At 42.7% G+C, this 27464-nt stretch overlaps 1 protein-coding gene across 12 annotated transcripts in view; it reads right to left on the reverse strand.

Moving 5' to 3' along the window:
* Positions 1–27464, reverse strand: part of NCOA2 (nuclear receptor coactivator 2) — a 283479-nt gene that overhangs the window by 74940 nt on the left and 181075 nt on the right. For all 12 annotated transcript variants that reach the window (XM_060115470.1, XM_060115473.1, XM_060115461.1 and 9 more), the window contains 2 exons: positions 22156–22260; positions 19126–19298 (listed from right to left, as the gene is read on the reverse strand). In XM_060115470.1, coding sequence (XP_059971453.1) covers positions 19126–19298; positions 22156–22241 — 259 coding nt within the window. In that variant the 5' untranslated portion in view covers positions 22242–22260. The remainder of the gene's footprint in view (positions 1–19125; positions 19299–22155; positions 22261–27464) is intronic.

Raw genomic sequence — 27464 nt, forward strand, 5'->3', positions numbered from 1 at the left:
CTTAAGAAACCATGGCGGGGCTTCCCTGGTGGCGCAGTGGTTGGGAGTCCGCCTGCCAATACAGGGGACATGGGTTCGTGCCCCGGTCTGGGAAGATCCCACATGCCGCGGAGCAGCTGGGCCCGTGAGCCATGGCTGCTGAGCCTGCGTGTCTGGAGCCTGTGCTCCGCAACGGGAGAGGCCACAACAGTGAGAGGCCCAGGTACTGCAAAAAAAAAAAAAGAAAAAGAAAAAAAAAAAGAAACCATGGCAAGTAGGGGGAAAAAAAAAAGACTCACTAATTCAATCACAAGAGACATACATCCATATAATCAAAAAGACAAAAATAATTTCTTTCACTTCTGACAATTTTAGTTCTCTAATAATATTCCAAATAAAATGTACTATATGTTGGGCTTCCCTGGTGGCGCAGTGGTTGACAGTCCGCCTGCCGATGCAGGGGACACGGGTTCGTGCCCCTGTCCTGGAAGATCCCACGTGCCGTGGAGCGGCTGGGCCCGTGAGCCATGGCCGCTGAGCCTGCGCGTCCGGAGCCTGTGCTCCGCAATGGGAGAGGCCACAACAGTGAGAGGCCCGCGTATCGCAAAAAAATAAATAAATAAAAATAAAATGTACTATACGTTATTTTTTTTTCTAATCTGACATAAAGGATCTACAAATTGAAGATAGCCTATCAAAAGAAAAAAAAGGTCTTAAGAAGGTGAACTTAATTTGAGCTGGTAAAGAAAACTCATGTCCGTTCCAATAGGGCTTGCTTTTTTGTTCTTCCTTTCCTTTTTCTCCCTCTATCACGTATAACACTTTGAATCTTACAGAATGGTGGTATGCATATACCCATCTAATGTAGATAGTCTTAAATAAGGAATCACCAGTCTACTGAGAAGTACTTCGGGTCTCCAGAAGTAGAAGCTACACACGCCACCAAACGACTCGGGGATTCTGCCATGTCCCCCATCTGGCTCTAATGGGAGTGAAAGGTACCTCAGTCATGAATGTAGTGGAAGAAGCACCACGCCAAATGTCAACATTATGCGTTTCACTTTTCTTCCACAGGGCAAAATGCCTTATTTCCAAAACGGACAGGCCCAAAAGGAGTCTAAGTCTATTACAGGTGATCAAGGTCCTAACACTGTAAGCACAGAATCCCAGTCCATTTTAATGAACAGTTTTTCTCTCCTAGGTACAATCTTCTATGTGATCGTGTTTGAAAGGGGCTTTCTTTTGTTCAGATTGACAGAAATGAGAAACGTAAGGCTACCAACAGCTACGGATATCTAAAATATTAAGTCTAAATATCTGAAATCGAATAAAATCCATTTTCCAGGGGAAAGTTTGCATTGCACGTTCTTCCTTTTCAGAACCCAAGTTAAAACACACTCTGTGTAGTCCTGTAATGCAGCTGAGTTCCCTTGTGTGAAACACAGCCCTCGGATCCCGTTCCTTCACTTTCCTTCTGGTCACCAATGCAATGAGTATTGGGGTGGTCACAGTGACTGTCAGTAAGGTCTGTTTTGCTCCCAATACACTCCCCGAAATGGGAGTGGACACCTTAATAGGCCAGAAGTGCTGCTTCTCCAGAGGTTACACTGCACAAATGAGGTGGACAGAGAAAACGAGGAACATTCACTCTGGCACCACAACTCCTCATCTGCTCGCATCAGGGTACAAAATGGATGTTCTGAAACAAGCTTGGTATCCAATTTTCTGGCTAAATACCAGGAAGTCATTTTTGGTCTAGACAGCAACTTTCTATTTTCTTGGGATCTTTTATCATTTTTTTTTTTTTTCCTGACAGGAAAAGCAGAACCGCCTTGAACATGTACATCTTCTTCTGAAATAGGGATCTACAAAAAATATTCTTCCCAGGAACTAAGCCCCGACATCGCAGGATATCTTAAATTCAACGGATAACATGCTTACCCAATTCCCTCATCACAACTTCTTCCAAATGGCACAAGAAAGCAAGAGTAAACAGTGGAGCAGCAACACGTTTATTCTATTTTTCAACCCCACTGGGAGACAATGGCTTTGGAGCTCAGTAGAAATCTGGATTTCAATTCTAGTCTCAACTCTTGCACTTAAACCCTAGGTTCCCCTTCTGTAAAATGGAGTTAATAAGTAAACCTACCCTACAGGGTGTTGTGTGGACGAAGTGGGATGATCGTGTATGTAAACAGTAGCTCCCAGCCCAGTCAGCACCCGACATGTGTGAGCCCTCATTTTCACTGTGGATGCTGACCCTTTTGCTTCTGACCTCATATATATTATAAACTTTGCTGGCATATAGGGATAGATCTGTTTTGTAGGACCAGAAGCTGATGCAATTAGAGAGAAGGGATTCTCTTTAAGAATACAAAATTAAGTATAACTCTCATTTTTTTTTTTTCCTGTGGTACGCAGGCCTCTCACTGCTGTGGCCTCTCCCGTTGTGGAGCACAGGCTCCGGACGCGCAGGCTCAGCGGCCATGGCTCACGGGCCCAGTCGCTCCACGGCATGCAGGATCCTCTCAGACCGGGGCACGAACCCGCGTCCCCTGCACCGGCAGGCGGACTCTCAACCACTGCGCCACCAGGGAAGCCCTCTCATTCTTTTTTATAGACAATGAGAAAAGAAACAGTAGATACTAGAGCTTTGAAGAAGCTTCAGATTTCTTCTTCTGAGATCTCTCTAGACAAATTATCTGAAATGCCTATGAAGAAGTGCTTCCTGACCCAAATGCAGTTTCCTCATCAAGAACGTGACTTCACAAAGGTCAGTGCAGGAAGAGGCCCTGAGTCTTAAGCTTCACTAGCTTAGTGGTAATTCTGCCTCTGAAAGTATACAATGTAAATTCACAACATATTTCCTATGTATTTTATGTTGGTCATCTGCCTCTTGGAAAAATGTGAATGCTCTGAATACAGAGCAACAGTATTCAGAAGATTTTCATGTCTATGAGAGATTCTTTTCTCTGGTCAACAACACCTTAGCATCTTTTTCTTTTCTTTCTTTCTTTTTTTTTTTTTTGGCCGTGCTGCGCAGCCTGTGCGATCTTAGTTCCCCAACCAGGGATTGAACCCGTGCCCCCTGCAATGGAAGTGCAGAGTCCTAACCACTGGACCTCCAGGGAATTCCCAGCATCGTTTTCTTTTCATCCTTTGATGCTGAGATAACTAGAAAAAGACAATATTGAAGATATTTATCCGGAATCAAAGAAGCCTGGTTGGAAACGCATAGTGTTTAGAACACACAGGAGCCTGGAGGAGAGGCACTCATAACCCAGAAGGGCCGTTTGTTGTTATAGTTTCTCCACCTACAACGCTTCATAGCCCTTGACTGCAGCCGCCATAAGGTTTAAGATGTTTAATGAAGTCACACCCAATCCCCAATCATCGAAAGCTCTTCTGAGAAGAATACGTGTTAAAACTACCCCTAATGACACAGCAGTACCTATTATAAATCTTTAGTTTGGTTTCGAGTGTGCTGCTTTTGGAATCTCTCTGTAGATCAATATTTTCTCTCATAATAAACAAAGGTAAAGGTGAAGACTTGACCACCATTCTCAGAGGTAGGTATGGAACACAGTAGAAAGAGCACAGGCTTCAGAATCACCAGCTTGTCATTTGCTAGGTTTTTTTTTTTTTTTGCAGTACGCGGGCCTCTCACTATTGTGGCCTCTCCCGTTGCGGAGCACAGGCTCCGGACACGCAGGCCCAGCAGCCATGGCTCACAGGCCCAGCCGCTCCGTGGCATGTGGGATGTTCCCGGACCGGGGCACAAACCCGTGTCCCCTGCATCGGCAGGCGGACTCTCAACCACTGTGCCACCAGGGAAGCCCCTCATTTGCTAGTTTTAAGGCCTCAACCTTGCTAACTGTTTCTGCAAAGCAGTTTCCTTATCTATAAAATAGACCATGGTATCAACCCTGAAGGAGTCTGGCAATTGGGTAAAGCAGGGATAGAGAAAAGAAAAGAGCAGGCTTCCAGAAGGGATGAAAAGGTAGCTGAAAATAGTATGTATGGATATATTTATATAACGTCTTTAATACTGCTAAAGAAAAAATACAGTAGCCTTCGATATAAAGAATCTGATTCTTAGTACCAACCTTTATCTATCTAAACATTACCTACATGGTAGACTTCAATATATTCTTAGAGATCAAAAAAGTTTTCTTTCCTACCTTCTCTGTTATCCCAGTTTCCCTTATAGCTATATCTAGCTATACGTATATATCGATATCCATCTATCTGTCATAGCACTTACTGACTTGCTATAATCATTTCTTCTTTTTCTTAGACCCAAATGCCAGCTTTATCACTTATTAAATGTAGGCACAGGCCAGGCTGGATAGCCACAGGTCTCCCTCTAGGGTGAGTTCTCACATCAGGGAGAAGGGAATAAACCTTTGCTGAGGACAAGGTACTCTAAATAGGCCTTAATGATATTCATTAATGAGTCCCTGGATTTAGGGACAGTGTTTTGCTTCTCTTTATATCTCTGGTAACTCGCACAGTATGTGACACATAGCGGGCATCCAGATATAATCGTGAGTTAATAAGAAATCGTCATGTTTAAGTACAGTCGTGGCACGGTCCCTGGTCATTTCCAGACGACACCACTGGAATTTATTTCATGTGGTGCTGTTTCAAACAGACACAATAGTTAATGACGGTCCTTAACTGCCTTCTATCTTTCTTCCCTCCACTATTCTATTCACACCTTCTTGAAGCATCCGAAGAAAATCTGAATTTCATGTTGCTTTGACATTTTCTCTAAACCCTAGTTTTTGGCAATTATTTTATATAAACACTTATTAAGCATCTCATATGTGCAAGGCTTAGGGGAAGGATATAAAAATGAACAAGCTGGGAATTCCCTGGTGGTCCAGTGGTTAGGACTAGGTGCTTTCACTGCTGAAGGCCTGGGCTCAGTCCCTGCTCAGGGAACTAAGATCTCTCAAGCTCTGCTGCGAGGCAAGAAGAGAAAAGAGAAGAAAAGAGAAGAAAAGGGAAGAAAAGGGAAGGGAAGGGAAGGAAAGGAAAGAAGGAAGGAAGGAAGGAAAGAGAGAGAGAGAGAGAAAGAAAGAAAGAAAGAAAGAAAGAAAGAAAGAAAGAAAGAAAGGAAGAAAGAACGAACAAGCTATGGTTCTTCCATCAAAGTGTTTACATGGTCACAGGGAGTTGTTTTTTTTTTTTAAGTTTAAACTATTGTATTACATGCCAAAATGAAATACGTATTTTACCGAACAATGAAAACACCAGCTGTGCAGCTTTGGGTTAAAGAGTAATTAAGGCTTCAGGTCTGCCTAGAAGAATGGCTAGACAGGTAATAGCAGGTGACAAACCCAAAGTGGTTGAGACCAGATGGTGGAGGGTCTCGAACACCATGTGAAGACATTTTACTTTATTTTGTAGGCAGAAGAGGCTCACCGAAAGTTTTTGGAACAAGAGTTACATATCTAACACATTTTTAGGAAATCAATGTTGGTAGCAATGGGGATGAACTATAGAAGGTAGAGAAGCAGAGATGAGTTAAGGTAACAAAAGATGACTTAAAATAGGGTGCTGAGAATAAAAATGGGAAATATAAGGGGTGGAGATAATCACAGGACACGCTGAGGACCTGACAGAGCTGACTGGCTGGCTGCATATGGTGAAGAGGGAGAGGAGGTCGATGTGACCAGGACCCAGGTTTCTAGCCTAGATGAGCACAAAACAGGTGGTGCTGGCATGGCCTGAGACTGAGCACAGGGAACTGGACACACCATTCTGCTAAGGAGGCAGAGGAGAGACTGAGTTGTCTGGGATATGGGGCACCCAGGGGCGATGCCTACCAGGTGGCTGGAAGTCTGGATGCGGGATGAAATGGCAAGGGCTGGGGAGAGGGGACTGGGGAAGGCCCTCACTGGGCATCTGTGCAATGAGAGGCATGGAAAGGCCTGAGATCTGAAGCTGACAGGATGTAGCACAGATGTGAAAGCTGAAGGGTGGAAACAGGTAAAACCGATGAAGGAGGGGATTTAGTTGGGGACAGCAAGAAGGTCAAGAGATAGATGAGGAAGGGAAGCCAGTGAACGAGCATGGAGAGAGTACAGACCAAAAGTAGAAGTGTTTTGAGGACAGCCGGTCAACAGTGACACAGCTACTTAAGTGTACACTTGAAAGTGGTAACAATTTTATGTTATGTATATTTTACCACAATAAAAAACGGTTAAATTAAAATCAATTCTCAGGTTAAAGTTAATGGGTATCCCGAGTCTTTAATCAATAAGTTATTATAAGCACACCGGCAATTCTGATATTCTGTGACTTATCGTTCACTGTCACATTCTTAGTAAACAAAATAGGATTCGAGATCTGATGTGCTGATAAGATTAACTCTGGAATAAAAGCTAACTAACAACTCTAATAAGCCTCAAAACTGCAGAAGGCCAATTTTCACTCAACTCTGCACTTGCGGGAAAGCATAAGCTGTAAGGGTCTCCATTTCTTACCAACAAAGCTAAGAGGAAGAACATGATCATTCTTTTCCTGGAAGTATTACTTTGAAAACACCGGGCGGGGTGATAGAAAAGATGAGAGGATTAAAAATGGACTCCTACACTTATTAGGAGAGATAAATGACTCAGTAATTAGGAAAAGGTGAACATTTTCTAAGTAGAAATGAACTAAACTATTTCAGAGTGAACAGCAGTCATAAGAGGAGGAAAGAAGTGGGGATTGCCTCGATCTGCTCACCCCACGACTACAGACAACAGATAACAAGTCGGATGGATGAAGGCCATACTTCTTCTTCCTTGCCTGGAACCTATATAAAGAGGTTTAATGTAAAAGGCTTCAGGGAAAGAAACATTCTTCAGGGCAATGTGAGAACTGGCTAAAGCGAGGGAAAATGTCTAAAAGGGAAATCTCAATGCCATTGTGTTATTTCTCATTTTCTTACTGATTTCAGATTTGCCTCAAGAGATGTTCCTTCTTGTACCTCAGAACCTCCTCCCCATATGCTCAGCTTTTATGGTCATGTTTGGTGCCCTAAACTATTCAGCAATTTATGATACTAAGACACTTGACTATAAAGGCATTCAGCGATGTCATATGGAATTAGATACTTATTCTTTTCAAAGTGTCTCCTTGCAAAAGATACTCAACATCGTTAATCATCAGGGAAATGTAAATCAAAACCACAATGAGATATCACCTCACACCCATTAGGGTGGCCACTAGCAAAAAACCAGAAAATGACAAGTGCTGGTAAGGATGTGGAGAAATTAGAACACTTCTGCACTATTGGAAGGATTATAAAATGGTGCAGATACTATGGAAAACAGTATGGAAGTTCCTCAAAAATTTAAAAATAGAACTACTATATGACACAGCGACCACCCTGCTGGGTAAATATATTCAAAGGTATAGAAAACAAGATCTCCAAGAGATATTTGTGTATCTACATTCACTATGGCATTATTCACAATGGCCAAGATGTGGCAGGAATCTTAATGTCCATTGATGGATCAATGGGTAAAGAAAATGTGGTATATACATAAAATGGAATATTATTCAGCCTTTGGAAAGAAGAAAATCCTATCATATGGTATAGCATGGATGAACCTTGAGGATACTATGCTAAGTTAAATAAGCCAACCACAAAGACATAAATACTACATGATTCCACTTATTCATGAGGTATCTAAAGTCATCAGAGTTACAGAAACAGAAAGCAGAAGGTGGCTGCCAGCAGTTGTGGGGAGGGGAAATGGCAGCTGGTCAACAGGAATAGAGTTTCCATCACACAAGACAAAAGATTTCTAAGTCTGTTGTACAACAGTGTGCACACAATTAACAATGCAACAATGTACGCTTAAAAATTGTTAAGAGGGTAAGATTATGTTATATACTTTTTGCCACAATTAAAAACTCATCAAACCAGAAAAAAAAAGTCTCCTTGGAAGGACCTATTAAAATAGTTGCCTGTATAATAATTTATTACTGTATAGTCCATCTCAGTCTGAAAATTAACTGGACCTGAAGCACACAAAGGCAGCCACATTTCCCGCTTCCTCGTGCTACCAGCGCAACAGGTTGGAGAAACAAAGAAAACCCAAAGAACAAAAAACGAAGAAAAATCTACTTTAAAGCCTACATCAACCAGAGAATGGCAATAAAAAGAAGAGTCAAATAGTGGTATTTAGGCTCTATATTTTTAATCTATTCCTATATTAAAATCACTACACATAAATTTGATTGTATTCAGCCACTTCTAATCTTAAATAGTGAATTATACACACACACACACACACACACACAGTGAGTAAGTTATAATTGGAAACTCTTGTTATCTTCTCCTTACAACACTCCAAATATTTAATTCATTTCTCAAAAATTACATCATTATTGCACCCCAATGTTCACAGCAGCACTATTTACAACAGCCAAGACGTGGAAGCAACCTAAATGCCCACTGACAGATGAATGGAAAAAGAAGATACGGTACATATATACAATGGAATACTACTCAGCCATACAAAAGAATGAAATAATGCCATTTGCAGCAACATGGATGTGCCTAGAGATTATCATACTAAGAGAAGTCAGAAAGAGAAAGACAAATATCATATGATATCACTTATATGTGGAATCTAAAAAAGTGATAAAAATGAACTTATTTACAAAACAGAAATAGACTCACAGACATAGAAAACAAATTTATGGTTACCAAAGGGGAAGGGGAGGGGTAAATTAGGAGTTTGAGATTAACAAATACACACTACTATATATAAAATAGATAAACAGCAAAGACCTACTGTATAGCACAGGGAACTATATTCAATATCTTGTAATGACCTACAACGGAAAAGAATGTGAAAAAGAATGGATATATGTATCTGTATAACTGAATCACTTTGCTGTACACCTGAAACTAACACAACACTGTAAACTAACACAACACTGTAATTTACACCTGACACTAACACAAAACTGTAATATACTTCAATTTTTAAAATTACATCATTCTTCAAACTAAGAAGAATGAATAGATGTACACTTTCGCTCATGGAAATCTAAACGTATACGACAAAATCTTTAGATGTAAGTTGTTTCAAAACCAATATATCCCGTATCTGCACGGCACTAGCATACAGTGTGACTATGCTTTCTATTTGTTCTCTATTCTAGTCGGATACAATACGTCTCTTTAAAATCGTTAGGGAACATACTCCACGTTAATTAAAGATGATAATAAAAATCATTATGAAAAAGTATAAAAAAAACTCAGCACTCCCTCAGGATTTCAAAGTATGCTCTAGGTGACAAGCCATGTAGATCTGTCATCCTTATCTTCTCTTAAGATGAGGAGCTAAACTTAACCAGAGTCTATGAAAGTTACAAGTTCACCACCCAGATGTTCCTTAAGACACAAGTGCACTTTAAGGAGACAAACTAAAATACTGTAAATACTATTCGTGGGCTTCCCTGGTGGCGCAGTGGTTAAGAATCCGCCTGCCAATGCAGGGCATACGGGTTCGAGCCCTGGTCCGGGAAGATTCCACATGCCGCGGAGCAACTAAGCCCATGCACCACAACTACTGAGCCCACGAGCCACAACTACTGAAGCCCGCACGCCTAGAGCCCATGCTCCACAACAAGAGAAGCCACCGCAATGAGAAGCCCATGCACCACAATGAAGAGTAGCCCCCACTCGCCGCAACTAGAGAAAGCCCATGCACAGCAACGAAGACCCAACGCAGCCAAAAATAAATAAATAAATAAATTTGTTTTAAAAAAATGTATAAAAAGATATTATTTGTTACAAGAGGAGTTGTCATTTATCAACCCTGTATAAGAAAGAGAATGTACTCACCCAATTGTTAGAATAAAAACTTCAAGTTCTTTAACTTAGGCTGCTCTTTCCCCCCAATATAAAGCCATTATACAAGGCTAGATGAAGGCTGGCATCAGAAAAATGTGACAGATATTTATTTTATATAAGACAAACACTGTGCTCAGAACTGCGGCAGGTGTGAGTGACGCGTTAGATACAATCTCTGCCATCAAGGAGTCTGTCATTCAACTGGGGAAGAAAAAGAAAAGCCCACAAAAAAACCTCATCAGAATAAGATTAGATAGGACAAGAAATGATAGGAGATTCAAAGGACATGAGTCTATACTGGTTGCGAATTAAGAAGTTTTTTGTTTAAAACAGCAGCCTTTGAGATGGGCCTTGAAGAAGGAACAGTAGGACTCTACTGGGAATAGACAGCAACAGGGAAAGGGAGGCATTCCAGAAAGGCAGGAAAGAGTCCCAGTGACACAAAAGAAGAAACACACAAGTCTGTGGTAGCAACAATTCGCAACAGGGTAGCAGTCTTAGGGTAGACACACTGATGAGACGGGATACAGGAACACAGCACTGGGCCAGACGGCCAGACGTGGGGTGTTGGTGAAGGGCCCTGGCCACTGGAGGTTGTACCCTCATCCAGCCTGGATGCCTTCTCACGGTGCTCTATAAGCCTACCCCACCCCAGTGGCCTATTAAAGGTGGGTAGTGGTCAACCAGCTGAGGGGGACGAAGAGAGAAGCATTCCAGGCAGCAGGCACGGAGGCCAGGAAATGCGTGCAGTGGACTTGGCGGCATACCCTGTAGGCGAGGGGATGGAAGTTCAGGGGGTTTGGAGGGTAGAGCAAGGGGGAGTATGGCACGACCGGAGACAGACCACACAGGGACTTGGATGCTGCGGTGAGGTTCTTCTTTGGGACTTTGTCACAGGCTCCTGGTAGGCAGTGAACCTGGGGCAGGAGGATCAGCTGGCGTCCTTTCAGGGGGGTTTCCTCGAGTATCTTCAGCCGATTCTCGCCGAGGAAAGGCCTGGTATCGCTCCCCCGGGCACAGTGGAAGATGCAGACACTCCCAAGCCCCGAGCGGTAGCAGAGGCAGCGGGTACTGACGCACCTCCCACGGACCACTCAGGGGAGGGTCGACGTGGGGGGCGGGCGGGGCGTGCTCAGCCCAAGGGCCCTTAGCTACGTGCCCACAGCTGCCAAATGACTCTGCTTTTAAGTCATTAGTGAAAATGCCATAAGAAACTATAAAATTTTATATTTAAAAAGGTCTCCACCTTTGTGTTTGGACTTGCACACGCATGCTTCTGAGGATGTTTACCAGCCTTCTCTATCTGCCAGGCTCTCTGTTGGTCTTTGTGGGTCTTACTGCCTTTTTATCTGTCGTTTTTCCCCTTCACTTCCTCCTGCTCCTTTTAAGTCCCCTCAACAAGTTATAAAAATAAATGAAAGGCTTTTTATTTTTTTAAAACATTTTTTGATGTGGACCAATTTTAAAGTCTTTATTGAATTTGTCACAACATTGCTTCCGTTTTATGTTTTGGCTTTTTGGCCCCAAGGCACGTGGGATCTCAGCTCCCCGACCGGGGATGGAACCCGCACCCCCTGCATTGGAAGGTGAAGTCTTAACCACTGGACCGCCAGGGAAGTCCCATGAAAGTCTTTTGAAATAAAGTATTGTTTCTTGTTACAGATGAATGAGACATTTTATTGTTCTCATGTTTTCACTTAGTTTTTTCTTCTTCTTCTTCTTGTTTCTTTAGTTATGTGCCTTCCACTCCCCGCCCCCAGGAATCAGCCGCATTAAAAAAAAAAAAAAGTTTCCCCTTCCTAGTACAGGGTATCTCTAGAGTCTGGAGACCATAGTAGGCGACGTCAAGTGAATTCTGCTGGAGATAGTTAGGACTTTCTCATTTTACGTCACCTTCTCCAAATTTCAAAATTGCTTATGGTCCTGCGCTGACTGTCCCATTTGGCTCTGACCTGCCCTCTTCAGCCTCAGATCCAACCAAATGCTTCAGTCCATCTTACTACATCTTACTGTAGCTGAACAGTCCGACTTCGCACACACCGGGGGCCACGGAGGGCTCCTGTGCCTTTGCTCGGGGTTCTCTGCTCCCTGTTGGAAGGTCTCTCTCCTCCCCCCGGCCCCTGCTCTCTCATCTATTAGATCTTACACTTACAGCAAGGCCCACGTCAACTTCACTGTCCTCCCTGAAGCCTGTACCAGCATCGGTAATTACACTTATTCCCACTGTCCCTGTGTTCCACAGCTTCCCGTGTACAAGCAGACTTCCCTGCAGATGAGTGAATGCTCCAAGGAAAAGACCCAAGTACTTACTGACTGCTGGATTCCTTCCCCCTTAGTGAATGCATAGTATGCCCTGCATACAGTATTTACTCAGTAAAAATTTTATGGAATGAATGTTTGCTCTTGAGTGAGATCAATACAGACAGCAGGGTGTCCGAATTTCTTTCCCTAACAGTACAACGTGAGCAAGAAAACAAGCGATGCCTAACTTCCATTAGAGTGTGGAAGCCAGTTTAAGTCTTGAAATGAGAGCTCATGTCATAAATTGTTAAAATCCTAAAGCATTAGAGCACATTAAATTATTTAAATCCTCTTCATCTGAAAGCTGTTAAATACAAAAAAACTTCCATATACTTAGGGAAAAAGACCAAAAACCAAAAAACCCCAAACCAAGGAGCTCCTAGGAGGAACGAAAGTAAGAATTCCACCCTGCTCACTCATTTTAAGGATTTCATTAATAGTATGAGCCACTAATCCACATGAAAATACGAAAGTGAACTATATGCATACCAGGGGGAAAGTATTTTATTTTCATTAAAAACTGCAATGTCAAGGACATACTGCTGATCACAGGTGATATTCTCAAACAAGGAAATAAAATTTGCTTTATCTCTAGACGCATGGAACCCTGTAACAGTTTCAAATCTTCAAGAGTAAGCTAGGGGGCTTCCCTGGTGGCGCAGTGGTTGAGAGTCCACCTGCCGATGCAGGGGACGCGGGTTCGTGCCCCGGTCTGGGAAGATCCCACTGGGCCTGTGCGTCCGGAGCCTGTGCTCCGCAACGGGAGAGGCCACGACAGTGAGAGGCCCGCGTACCGCAAAAAAAAAAAAGAAAAAAAAAAAAAAAAAGAAGAATAAGCTAGGGCCGGATTCGTTCCTGTCTTAATGTAAGTAAGGATGAAATGAAAAGTGCCATGACTCCAGCCCTCTTTAGTTCTCCTTAAAGGTTCTTGAAAAATGTCACTCAGGTAACAGGGACGAGAAGGAGCCTACAGGGTGCAGCAGGGGCAACAGAGCTGGGGGAGGGGTGCAGCCAGGGTCACGCCAAGCACATTTTTTTTGGCCATGCCACCCAGCTTGCGGGATGATCTTAGTTACCCGACTGGGGACTGAACCTGGGCCCCGGCAGTGAAAGCACCAAGTTTTAACCACTGGACCACGAGGGAACTCCCCAAGCACTACATTTCTGAGTTCTGTCTCTGAATGGATGGTTTTGATAGCTCTGTTTACTTATTTCTGTATTACAATAAAAAGAATCAACACTGTCAGAATATTAAGGTTTACAACCATAACAGAGAAAACATCCGAAAACGACTTGTTTCCTTATCAATATTGAATCCTTAGCAAGAAAACCTAGATTCATTTGGATGAGGACTCCAAGTCCAGATGTCAGAAACCATGGTGAGAAGAGCAATAACTACTGCTAAGTCTCCTTACCTGCCAAGCACTAGACTAAACCCTCTATAAACACATTGATCACAGTCTCCACACGAGCAATGTGTAGTGGACGTTATCATCCCCTTTTTACAGATTAGGAAGTAAAGGCCCAGAGATGTTGGGCTATTTAGACACTGTGGTGAAGAGAGAGACCGCGTTCATCTGATTTTAAAGAACCCTCGTGCTCTTAATAAGCTCATTATATTGACTAACGTATTCTGCCAACTGAGTTTGGTGCTCGCGCTGGTCTATTACACAGTCTACACTGCTGGCCCACTTTTACATCCGGCTGCCTGACTTTGTCCATTTAATTATCGTCAGCACCTTTAGAAGAACAGGATGAAAAAGAAGTTGACAGTTGAAATTTAAACTATATGGAGTGTATAAAGGGCCACTAATTTTTGTTTTTGTTTTTTTTAAACTTAGAACACATATGTCATCGGTCTCCTCCTATTCATTCTCCAACTGATCAAGAGTTAGTACTGTCATAAATACTTGACTGGCGATCCATGACTCTGACTGCAGTATGACTGTGTCTACAAGGGCATGCCTACCCTTTCCAGGGCAATGGATGACTCTGCCATCACCCTAAGATTTCATCACATGGAACATAAACAATGTCTGGAAGCATCACCCCAAAGCCTGATTTGCAGACATCCTACCCCTGGAAGGGATCTGATATCGGAGCCCTTCTGCTCACTCTGCTTGGTGACAGCTATTAGTTCACACCTAGGCGTCAGCTTTGAATAATTGAATTTCCATCACAAGAACTTCATGTATTTAACATGGGGGGAAAAAAAACTGGAAGGAAAAAAATAATCTTAATGGGCTCTACATTTTACTCTTATGTGCTAGAATTAGGTTGTTTCCATTGCTATTCCCTTGAATTTTAAAATAATGAGTTCATGAATTTGACGCACCTACATTTACAATACAACCTCCTATGCCCACCAGTGGTATACTGGGAAATGCTTAAAAACCAGCTCCTTGGGGGAAAAAATAGTAATGTTGATTACATAATGTTGATTACAAATTTTACTAGTACAAAGTATGTGGAGTATATAATTTACAAATGATAATAAAATATACAACACCCTTTATTGTAAATTCCAGACAGCCAACTGATTCTAATAGAATGTTTGTTGATTTTTTGCCAAACTCTTATCTTGTAGCTAACTTATAATTATAGCTGATGAAAGAATATAGTTCTGACATGAATGTTGTTTGAAATTTTCATTTAAGTTAATGAGACCAAAGTGAAATAATGAAAATACATGAAGAAGATATCGAACGTAGAAATTCAATTGTCAGTTTGTAAGTGACTTTTTTGCTGAAGTGGACAATATTTTTTATGTGTGCATGTAATGTCTATCTAATGTTAAAATGTTAGACGTTAATTAGAGATTCACAGTAACCACCACTACCTAGTGTTTCTATCATGTAGACACAAGACACAAAAGGCCGCTAGAGCATAGATAATAGTAAAATGCAGTACAATGATTAGGAAATGATGAGTTTTAGTTTTCCTTACCTTTGTGTTTTTAAATATAATTTAATTGTATGTCTAAACAATTTTTAATAATGGCTGTGCTTATCAAGTGGCTTATAAAGTTCTTGAAATTTAACAATTGGTTCTCGTTGCTTGATAACCAGCTGACTCCAGCACACCACTGCCCCACCTCCTCTCTTAAAATACTTATTTTTTTGATGCTATGTGCAATTGTAGGGGAAATTTACATGTATGAACCAATCCGTAATCCCAATGTTCTCATACGGGCACTACAATCTAAATTAAATCATTAGAATAATCACAATGAGAAAACAGACGATCTTTTAGGTTGCCTGATTCAACAAGGAACCCCGCCCCCCAATCTAGCCTGCACCAATGTGAATTTTTGAAATATACCTTTTCATTCTTACTGCTATTCACGGTCAGAAAAATAATAACAAAAGGGTGAAACCAGTTCTCCACTGACTGATAAGTACATCCTATACTCAAATATGCTGCACTGGGCTTCCCTGGTGGTGCAGCGGTTGGGAACCCGCCTGCCATTGCAGGGGACACGGGTTCGGGCCCTGGTCCGGGAGGATCCCACATGACGCGGAACAACTAAGCCCGTGCGTCACAGCCGCTGTGCCTGAGCTCTGGAGCCCGCGGGCCACAGCAGCGAGAAGCCCGCGCACCACAACGAAGAGTAGCCCCCGTTCGCTGCAACTAGAGAAAGCCCACGCGCAGCAACAAAGACCCAGTGCAGCCAAAAATAAATGATAATAAATAAAATACTATAAAGAAAAAAAATCTTATGAAAAATTATGCTGCACTAAAGAGGCTTTAAATGAAGTGACAAATGTTTTCCAAACAATACAATTCATTTTAGATTATTCTTTTAGAAAAAAGAACAAAAAGCGTTGGGGTAATAGAGGAGATACTACCTCAAAGAGGGCAGTAGAAATGTATTAATCATTAGAACTCCCCTCACGTTTCAGTCACTTTATGCTTCAATTTTATTTTTTAAGAGCACAGGAATCGCCAGGTATTTTCCATAGGAATTTTAAAATTTAAGTTTCTAGCTAAGGAGTGTGAAACTGGACTCACTAATCCATAATTAAATCATTTGTATTTTTCATATTACTTATTATTCTTCTGTGAAATAGAAGCAATATTAGTCTTCCCAGTTAGGAAAAAAGTTTATTCACTACTTATGACTATTCTTTGTAAGTTACAGACGCCAGATGTTTTCCACATTTACCAGCATCATATCACATAGGAAGAAACACCCCACTTCAATATCAAAAAGCTGGTGTCATGGTTGAAGTGCAGACTCTGTGTGCACTTGGTCTGCTACCAAGGTGCACTGCCGTGTGACACTCTTGGAGAGGTAGCGTCTACCAAACACAGGTCTCGGAAAGTGCTACAGACCAGGGAGGTTTCATCATTTAGATAGCTGGTAACCCCCTCCAAAACCCCATCCTTTAGGCCATTTAAAAATATCCATCATCCTCTGCCTTTGTTCCCAAGCCTACGGAAGCGTGAGGAGCAGCTGATGACCGAGCAGACTTGAGTGAAAGAGCCCATCCTGCCTGGCTGAGCTGCCTGAGCTTTGGACGCTGGCGGGTTCCTTTCACAGGAGCCCGCTTTCCCGACTGTGGAGCCTTTAGTTGCACCTCACGCAATCCAGCTTAACTCTTCAGGACAGTTAGGATTTTATTCAGCCTGATAGCTGCGACTGCAATACAAATTAAGTTTGGGTGATGCTGTAAAGATGATGGTTGGATTCTATTTACACTGATTGACAGTTGGGTGGGTGGACACACACAGAGGGAGAAGGAAGGGTTCCGATCCGACCTACGTGCTGCTCTTGAACCTTAGCTGGCTGCCAGCTGCTGAGAGAAACCAAGGTGGCCACACAGAGCTGTCGGTGGATGCGGAGTCCTCTGGCCCCAGAAAAAATGTGACTTTCTTCAAATGACCCTGTAGGGGAGCATATTCATAACCATTTCCCCACCTTTTTTTCCCCCTGCTTTTCCATCTGAAGGAAGAGCTCACTGTATGAAGATCTGAGCATAGGTGAAGAAAAAAGGTGCCTTCCCACTGAATGTGGGAAAGATATTTACTGAATACGTACTAAACGCTTACTGTGATGAGTACCTGCTGGGAGCATTTACGTAGCTCCTAATTTCTTCAACAACCGTGCAACCTAGATGTGATTGCTAAATTCTATGTGAGGAAACCGAGTCGCAGAGAGAGAAAATAATTTGTCCAGGTTCAAAAAGTCTGTAAGAGACAGAACCAGGATTCATACCCAGCCTCCACCCTATCTGATTCTAAGGTCCCTGTTCTCTCTAAAAAACAATTTATTAAACAAGCAATATTCTTAAAATATTAGATTGGTCGAGAAATTAAAAGTATACTTGTACTTTCATTTGGGTTTTAACTGCTGCTTCCCTTTTCAAAACACGTTACTTTTCAAATTAATGGAAACAATATTGTAAGAGGGAGACAGGACAGGGTTTTTATTGTCGCTGCTTCTTGGGTGGTCGTGGTATGGCGGCCTTGATTACACCCACAGAGAAAGTACGGCAGAGTCCTAGCGTGACACATCTTAACGTGTTTTATGGTTTGAAGGGGGGAATAACCAAGGTTTTGCAAAACTGTAAAACCTGTGCAAGATCTTGATAGTAAAATACATACACATATAACTGTTTTCAAGTGTGAAAGTTCTACCTAATGTGGGATGTTCACAAAATCGAATCATTCAAAATCCATAGAAAGGGGCAACAAGAAGCTTAATGATTTCTCCACTGCAACGATACCAGAACCTAGAAATGCTGCAACTTCAAAGCACTGTTACCTTGAACCAGTTATTTCTCCTAAAAATTTTAGGAATATGATTTTATCCATTTGCTGAGATTAGACTGAATTGTTGATAACTAGAGAACCTCAAAAGGAACACGAAAGAGATGAAGGCGACTGAGGCATGCAACTGAGAAGAAAGTCCATGAAAGCTGAATGTTACGATGATATAATTTTGATGGAGAAACCAGGAAATACTAATTTTCAGAGTGGGCTGGTGTTAGAAACTGCGTGGTAGATGCTATGTGTATATGTTTCAGTTCTTAGAAGACAGAACTGTACTTGCAAAGTTTTGGGCTCACACAGCTATAGGGACAAAGACATTATTTTTCTAAAATCTGCCTCTTTTAAATGTTATATAAAAGGCAGAGAAAAAAACCGATATGAACTCTAAGAGGATGCATTCAAAAACAGATTACAGGAGATTATTATCTCCTGAAGGAAAGCAGTGTATAAAGACTTCAGGAGCATATACTGGCCCTGGGCACCAAGACGCTGTTCGGACTTGGCTAATACAGATTTTTTTGGCACTACAAAGTCCAATGTGATTTTTAAAACATTATTTTCTTAAATTTTTTTTCTGTAGGCAAAAACATCAAAGAAGAGAGGCAGAAAATGATCTCAGGAAAAAAAAAAAAAAAAAGAAAAGAAAAGAAAACCCCAGGAAGAAAGCTGTCATGTTCTGTTTCAACTTCACAGAAGAATTCTATCTAGAGGTTGAGCCTTTCCAGTCTATCTCTTGTCACTCAGGATATGAAACTCTAATTTAATGGCGTGGCCAGTTGAGGCTCACACTTCAATATGCTGACGAGCTGAAACAGGAGGTGCTTCACTCCCTTACTTCTGGTTTCCATCCTCGGTTGGCTCCTTGCTTGCAAATTATGACAGTCGCTTGCTGTGTAAGCTGTAAAAATTCTAAGGCAGGGGAGGAGAATCAGTGGGCACCTAGCTGAGTTTTACTAGGTGAAAAGTGACATCACCCTGCCTCACCTCGGCCCCCTCCGTCTTTAGGGAATTGTTGAATTTTATATAAAGCCTATTTATAAACCACTGCAAGTGATACCTGCATTCATCTTGCCCTGTGACATCACCTTCTCATCAATAATTTAAACCTAAGAAATGGATTAAAGGGACTCTGAAGGGATTTCTCACACATGGAAAAAGAGAAACCAACTAAACTCTCCAAAATATGCATTCACTCCTCTTACCTTGTTCTTTGATCTGACGAATTTGCTTCACAGTTTCTTTTAAGATTGCACATTTGTCAGGTTTGAAGTTAAAGTTGTCTATATCGTTAAAATTAGCAAAAATCAGCTCTGCAAGTTCTTCAATATATTTATTTTCCTGTTCACGATTACGTTTCTCAGTGCTCCTCTTGGGGCTATTATGAAAAAGAGAAGCATGTTAACCAAGTTCTAATATAGAGAGAGCAAACAAAAGTTACTTATAGAAACATGGAATACTCTGGTGGAAAAAACCCCTCGAATCTGCCCTAAATGTTGCATGGTTTTTCTTTTGAAATCAAACTTACCCCAGTTGGTAATTACATATTTACTTGTGTGATCATTTGTTCAATGTGTTTCATGTCTCCCACTGGACTTGTAAGCTTCACAATGACAAGGACAGGATGATTTGCTCACCAAGTATGCTTAATGCAGTGCTTGGTAACAAAGAGGTATCAAATTCATTGTTGAATAAATAAAGAAGAGTTTTAGAAACATAAGGGAGCTCACGCTTATAAAAATTTATTTAAGATTAATAAAAGAAGGGAAGTTAACCTAGTTAAAATAGGAATAAATAAACTTCAATGATTTTTGATAAAGCACAGCAAAATGATGAAAATAAATCTTTATGATTTCATAGACTTCTTTAGGATGTTCATAATCAAACCTATAACGTTAAAAACCACAGTACAGCTAGAAACAAAAGTGAAACTGGCCCCAGGGTCTTTGTTAACTGTCCGAGCTGAATGACATGCAAAACGTAAACAAGCGGTCCAAGTTCGACTTGAGTTTGAGAATGTTAATGGAAGGGAGGGAAAAAATAAAAATTGGCAAGATCTCCTCATCTGAATTTGAGGAAATAGCAAACTCAAAAGTTCCCTTTGGTAATTACAGCATACAACTGTTTTCTCAAGTACGGTAGAGTCCACTGGATGACATTCAAACAATACAATAAATAAGAAAAGCAAGTTGTTTAATGCAGCAGCTCTCTGTATCCTTAATATATAATTATTTGTATGTGATGCCAATTTATAAAATCTTGTAATTTGTAGTAGACATTCATACGTTTGCCTCTAAATGTTAGCTTTATTCTCACGTACTAATAAACCTAAGATAGAACACAATCTCTCCACTTTACAGTGGTTGCATGAGTTGTCCAAGATCACCTCGTGAGTGACTGGTAGAGCAGCGACCGGAATTGGTTTTGCTAAGTCTCGTCTTCACTGCTGGCTTCCACCCTATTAATTCCAGGGAAAGGGAGACAGTGGCTGCCATGCGCAGAAGAGCTAAGTCCCCATTCTGAACCTCTCTACCCCCTTCACCTCCCTCCATCACCCCTGCCCCCCGAAGATGCCAACGAAATGACACATGGGTGGGAAGGAGGGGCTGTGCTCCAAGGCCCGGGGGAGGCAGGCGCTGTGCTCATCCCGAGAACCAGCAGAGCAGTGGTGAGAGAACAGGCTCCATTTACCAGCTAGCCTCCTCAGCCAGGACCGCCGGGCCCTGAAGGCGGTTTGACAGACAGAAGGCTGAGGCTGGCCAGGATGGCCCAGGGAACCTAGAGGCCGCACACAGGAAGATGGGGGCTGCGGTGTGGACGGTGGCCGTTTACGAGGCTTGTTTTGCTTGGCGACCAGATGGGGAAAATGGAATGGCTTTCTGCTCTTCCTCCTTCTTTCCCTAGTCCTCTTCCCTACTGCTCCTCATAGGATCTTTCTACTGGCCACGGGACAGAAGTGGCTGTCTAACGTTTAAAAAGCATTTGCACAATTTAAATCATCAAAAGAATGAAGTCTCTCTTCTACCCCTGATTCCCCATTTGCCTAGCCCTCATCCTCCCAAATGAGTAACAACTCTTATGTTTCTTAATTATCCTAAAACAGTATATAGAATTCTTATTCTCCTCCTTTTCTATACAAATGGTAGGACTCCATCAAGATTTTCTGAACCTTGCTTTTTCTCCATAACAATATTCTCAAGAGATATTGATATTGTTAAAATCAATCCATAAAGAGTGTCCTCATCCTTTTTCAGAGCTGTATTGTGTGTGGATGTATCACAGCTGTTTAGGTTTTTCCTAATCTTTTGTGCTTATAATCAACGCTGAAATGGGCAACCTCATTTTGCATGTGTCAAAGTATATTGTTGGAAAATTCCTAGGAATGGAACTGCTAGTTCAAAAGAAGATATGCATTTATAATTTTAACAGATACTGCTAAATTACCCTGCATGGAGGTTATAACAACTCATACTTCCACCCATAATGATATATGATATAATATGCAACTTGTTTTAAAGTTATTTGTTTTAGTCACCGAAGACGCACAGACTTCATCACCAACTCAAAAGCAAGGGGATTCAATATTTCATTTCTTGCTCTTAAATATAAAAAAAAAGAAAGAAAGAATAAAAGCCAGTATAAATATAAAAGCAAACTTTTTTACTATGGGTTGTCTTGTCATGACATTCTAAAAGCAAACAGGAGTGGGCCTCCCTGGTGGCGCAGTGGTTGGGAGTCCGCCTGCCGATGCAGGGGATACGGGTTCGTGCCCCGGTCTGGGAGGATCCCATGTGCCGCGGAGCGGCTGGGCCCGTGAGCCATGGCCGCTGAGCCTGCGCGTCCGGAGCCTGTGCTCCGCAACGGGAGAGGCCACAACAGTGAGAGGCCCGCATACCGCAAAAAAAAAAAAAAAAAAAAAAAAAAAAGCAAACAGGAGTAAAAATGTGAAAAATTCAAGATTATATAGAATAAACTGGTTTTAAGAGTCAAAGTACACAGGGGACCCAGAAGTATGTAACTTTCCTCTTCTTGTAAAGAATAATAAAATCTGTAACCGATTAGCATATCTAAAATGGAAGCTAAATAATACATAACTGTCCAAAGACTTGACAGTTAGGGAGAAAAAAACCACAGAGCATTTGAATCAGGTGTGAAATCAATGTGATAAAATATCAAAGGCTCACACGTGTGGCTTTCATGGGCAATACTGGTTGTGTTCTCAGTGAGAATCTAACCTGGGTCCAAGCTGGTCAGGACATTCCTTACGCTTTCTTGTCTCTGCCCTGGATGGGTCAGAGGTATTTTCTCCCATCCCACTCATCTTGAACACATATCAGCAACTGAAACAGAAAACAAGGAGAAAACAAGTGAAGAGAGCTGATGATCAATTTACCAACAATAAAAAAAGCTATGGCTTTAATCAGAAATTTGACAACAGTAATTAACACATTGTTTTGATTTATGTGCATGTATATAATTCCCAATGAAAAGGCATGTATAATTTTTTTTTGTAACTGTGCTTAAGTTAAGCAAATGTAAAGGTAAACAATTAAAAAACAAACAAGCCTACCTGAATGGGCCCACCCTTTGAACAGCAGCACCCTGAACGATACGCTATCTGCTAGTCTTGCGTCTCTGCCGCCAGCCTCCAGTTTCAGGAGCACTCTCGCACCACGTGGGAGCTACAGGTGCCATAAGGGGCCCCTCCCAGACTCTGTTTGGGGTTGGCCAATGTCAAGTCTGTGCTGCAATCACTCACCCATGAAGAACAGCCCCGGGAAGAGGCAGTGCCTCGCCACCAAGCTGAATGTTTCCAAATCCGACCAGGGCGCTCTGACACCCATGTCCTGGCGAGCAATGCCCCTCAAACAGAGGATCTTCCTGCCTCCCTGGCATCCCCCTGGGGTCTCCTCCTGCATCAGCTGCTCACTGCTCCCTCCTCAGGGCCCTCTCTCCTGGCAGCTCCCTCCCTGAGCAGTGGCTTCCTCTCACATCCTGCCACCCCTGACCCTCCCTCCCTCCCTCCCTCAGCTGGTCTTAAGATGCGCTCAAAAGATCAGAAAGGTTACTGACCCTAATGGAGGAGGCCAATTACTGGCCCCTGCTCTCTGAGTCCCTTTCCCTAAGAAAATAAAAGGACATATAATAAGAGAATCAGCGTGTTCACGTTGGTCATCATGAGTGCCATCAAAATAACATTTAAATATGCAAATAACAAGAGTGACAGAGGTTTAAGTTCCAAGAGAACTAAGCAAAGGGACTAGAAAAGACTTTGAGGAAGTGGAAGGCGGTGTTACTGAAGGTGCTTAATAACTGCTCAGCAAGAGGAAAACGACGGCCCCAAAAGTTTAAGTCAGCACGCACAAGTCTCTCCCAGAGTTCTAATTCTATGCCATCTCCCCCTGTCTTCCGTCCCCCAGGCTTCAAAAACTGCCTTCGCCCTCCTTCTTTTCCTGCAGTGGCTTTTTATCCTTTCCAGACTGGAAACATCAGAGGGACGTGCCTTATCCGTAGAAGGTCAAGAACTTACAGAAGATGCCAGAGAGTGACAGTTCATCCAGAGCCAGGACAAAGAGGAAGGTGGGCTGAGAGAGCACCGCCCAGCTCCAATGGTAGCAGCACAGTCACACAGCCATCCAACTGCCCGGCTGCTCCCCACGCTGGGATCGGGGCGCTCAGGTGCGCTACACTCATGTTTTCTGGCCTCAACTCTGATCCAAGGGGGGACGAGGAGTGAAACTTGTTTTTGAGGAATCCCGTGTAAGGAGGACGAAGAGACACTGTATCAGCTGAGGGAGGTGGTGCCAATCACATTCTATTCAAGAGGTCACATCAGGAGGGGACAATTCTGAAAGGTACTGCCGGAGCTTCCTGCTCCTGGGAGCTATGTAACTAGTCCCAAGGTCCTGTGCTGTACTCACAAGTTTGGGTGGATAAGTATAATCTGTATCTAGTTAGTCTGTGCATTTAGCATTTACTCCGCACCAAGCAACGTACAGATATAATTTAATCAGCAAAGACAGACTATGAGAAGCAGGAGAGCAAAGAAGCCAGGACACATATCCAAGCTCCACCAGTTGGTTCGCTGTGGGACCTTAAGAAGAAGTTACCTCTCGTGCCTCGATTACCTCGTCTGTAAAATGGGGATAATCATTAGCATCTATAGCACAAGGCTGCTGAGTGGGATTGACACACTGGCGTACACACTCTTAACCACAAAGTTATGGCAAGGGGTCGCCTCATCAAAACAGCCATTCTCCCTCTAATCACGGAATCCCGGGTCAGATGGGACAAGCAAGATCCGGACTGCCTGGCCCCCATGCTCGACTCCTTCCCCCTCACCTAAATATCATTTGTTCATTCAAAGACTGCCGGCCTGCCACTGTGCATCAGGCTCAGCGTGTGAGGACCGTGAGAAGGGATGTCTCTCTCTAGAAGGAAACAAGGTGAGGGAGAGAAATTTATGTAGGAAAAACGCCAACAAGGAAAAATAGGTGTACTCTGTACTGTGAGATCCAAGAAGGAACGCTTTGCTGGCGGGGAGGGCACAGGGCCTGAGCGGGGCTGTGCGGCAGGCATGTGAGTTACAAGGCATTACAGGAAGTGTAAAAGGACAGAGGGTGCAGCAAAAACCCCAACACCAGCGCCCTTCTCCGATGGTACCTCACCAACATTCACTTTCAGTATTTCTCTTGGAACTGCAATGCCCACGGCTTCACTCATGGGCATGTAAAAAAAAAAAACACTTTACTCATCCAATCTGAGTGAGTTCTCAACAAACAACCTAGGGGATTTTCACCCTGGAAGCAGCTTTCTATAAATCAAAAAAATTTAAGTAAATTTTTATCATCAAAATATAGCCCCCGATCTGTAACAAAATACCCTATATAGTACGTATATGTGATAAGTCTGTTGATAAAAATGGCCACCCCCCCAAAAAGTATTAAAAAGTATAGTACTGAATACTATCAGAAAGCTCAGAAAGCTACTCAACAGGCAACTAAAATAAGTGACTGTTTTCCTTAAAGTCGTATATACTCAGTTAGGAGTTTAACATGAGCATCAGCATCATCTACTTTTACTTTTCCCAAAGTACATATCTAATAATTGTAACTCTGCATGAAGGGACACCGCTGATGCATTTCAACAAGGGACTGGATGGAAGTGAGGCGTGAAGGCAGGAGCGCCCGGGTTCTGGTCCAAGCGCACTAAAACCATTTGAGCAGACTGTTTATGTTTTACTTGTATCTACCCAAGTCTGGTTCACAAACCACTCCATTTGTAGCTTTAAAACATCATTATTGGGCTTCCTTGGGGGCGTAGTGGTTAAGAATCCCCCTGACAATGCAGGGGACATGGGTTCGAGCCCTGGTCTGGGAAGCTCCCACATGCCGCAGAGCAACTAAGCCCATGCGCCACAACTACTGAGCCTGCGCTCTAGAGTCCGCGTGCCACAACTACTGAGCCCACGTGCCACAACTACTGAAGCCCGTGCGCCTAGAGCCCGTGCTCCGTAACAAGAGGAGCCACCGCAATGAGAAGCCCACACACCGCAACGAACAGTAGCCTCTGCTCGCCGCAACTACAGAAAGCCCGTGCACGGCAACGAAGACCCAATGCAGCCAAAAATAAAATAAATAAATATTTTTTTTTTTTTTTTTTTTTTTTTTTGGCGGTACGCGGGCCTCTCACTGCTGTGGCCTCTCCCGTTGCGGAGCACAGGCTCCGGACGTGCAGGCTCAGCGGCCATGGCTCACGGGCCCAGCCTCTCTGCGGCATGTGGGATCCTCCCGGACCAGGGCACGAACCCGTGTCCCCTGCATCGGCAGGCGGACTCTCAATCACTGCGCCACCAGGGAAGCCCTAAATATATTTTTTAAAAAAACTATTATTTTCCGCTTGAACTAAGTTATTTAAATGCCAACTTTCCCCTTTTATTTTTATGTGATGGTACCTTAAACACAATTCCTCAAAGCCTAAAAATTTCAGCTTTTCAAACATTCTTGTTTGTTCTTCTGTGTCTGCCCCATATGTCCTCTTTTCTGAGCAACTTTCCTAGGCTATGGATGCCCAGGACACATTGCCAGCCAACCTTTAAACCACCAAAGGGAAGAAAAAAGACTGGGGTGGGGGTGTGGTCTGCAGCCACTGGCCAAGTTGGGGACAGGCGGATGCCCGCCCTCTGCCAGCCTCAGCCATCAGGCTGGGGATGCCCTGTCTGAATCACTGCTCATCTCCCAGGGAAAAAAAGGACAGACTCTCAGACGGAGAAAAAAAGGAAAAGGTGAATTTAGTGCTGGAGCAGGGAGAGGAGGCGACTGGGGAAGGTGGTGACAGGCAGTGGACTGCTCCTGGCGCCTCCCTCCTGCCTGCCACGGGGCCAGACGTAGATGTGATGTTACAGCAGACGCGTGGGTTTAAGCCCTGCTCCTCAGGGGATGAACCAAACAAATGACAGGAACCTCATCTGTGAGGTATTCAAAGAGAAGAACCGAGGGGCTCTAACCTAGATTGCTCTAACTGATGTTCTTAATGCCCTGTGGAGGCTCGGCTGGCAGCACGTGTTAGCATTTCACGCCCGAGTGTGTGTGTGTGTGCGTGTGCGCTAGGGGAGTCAATTGTTTTCCCACCCAAGTAACACATAAAAACCAGAGACAGATAAGACAGATAGATCTGTGGCTTCCAGGGTGCATGTACACATAGAAAAATCATTGAAAATAAAATAAATTGGGGGGAGGGACAGACTGGGAGATTGGGATGGACATATACACACTACTATATATAAAATAGATAACTAATAAGGACCTGCTGTATAGCACAGGGGACTCTATTCAAGCCTCTGTAATGACCTATATGGGAAAAGAATCTAAAAAAGAGTGGATATAGGTATATGTATAACTGATTCACTCTGCTGTATACCTGAAACTAACACAACATTGTAAATCAACTATACTCCAATAAAAATTAATTTAAAAAATAAACTGTATAGATAGATGAGTTTTAATGGATGTTTGTAGATCAAAGTTAAATATTAATTTCCAGTGAAGAGGAAGGAGATGGAGCATACAGAAGGGCAGAATTGAAGGCTCAGACATTTTATTTTTTTAAATTTTTTTAGACATTTTATTTTGTGAGCAGGTCTAAACTAATGGTTTCTTAAAAGGGCTGCACATTTTCAACATTCACATGAAATTAACGTTCTGGAGCATTTCACTCTGAATTCTGAAGAGTTCAATGTAAATCACAAAAACTGAAAATGACACAAGGAAACTCCTGGGTCATATCTGATGGGAAATGACAGTCATGGAGAACGAGCCAGTTTCTACCAGATGCTGGGTGGAGTGGGAAGTGTGTGTGAAAGGACAAGACTGGAAAAGAAGTTCCAATTGGTCCATTCTTGTTATCTAGAACCAAACAACAGCCCTGCCTTCACTGGGACAGCACATCCTCCCTTACATCCTCTGATATCAACTTGTACGAACTAGACAGTTAGAGGAAAGATTTACAGCCACAAGAATTGATGTTTTGATTTTCTTAAATTAGC

The sequence above is a fragment of the Mesoplodon densirostris genome, chromosome 13 (genome assembly GCF_025265405.1).
Source record: "Mesoplodon densirostris isolate mMesDen1 chromosome 13, mMesDen1 primary haplotype, whole genome shotgun sequence".
Lineage (NCBI taxonomy): Eukaryota > Metazoa > Chordata > Mammalia > Artiodactyla > Ziphiidae > Mesoplodon > Mesoplodon densirostris.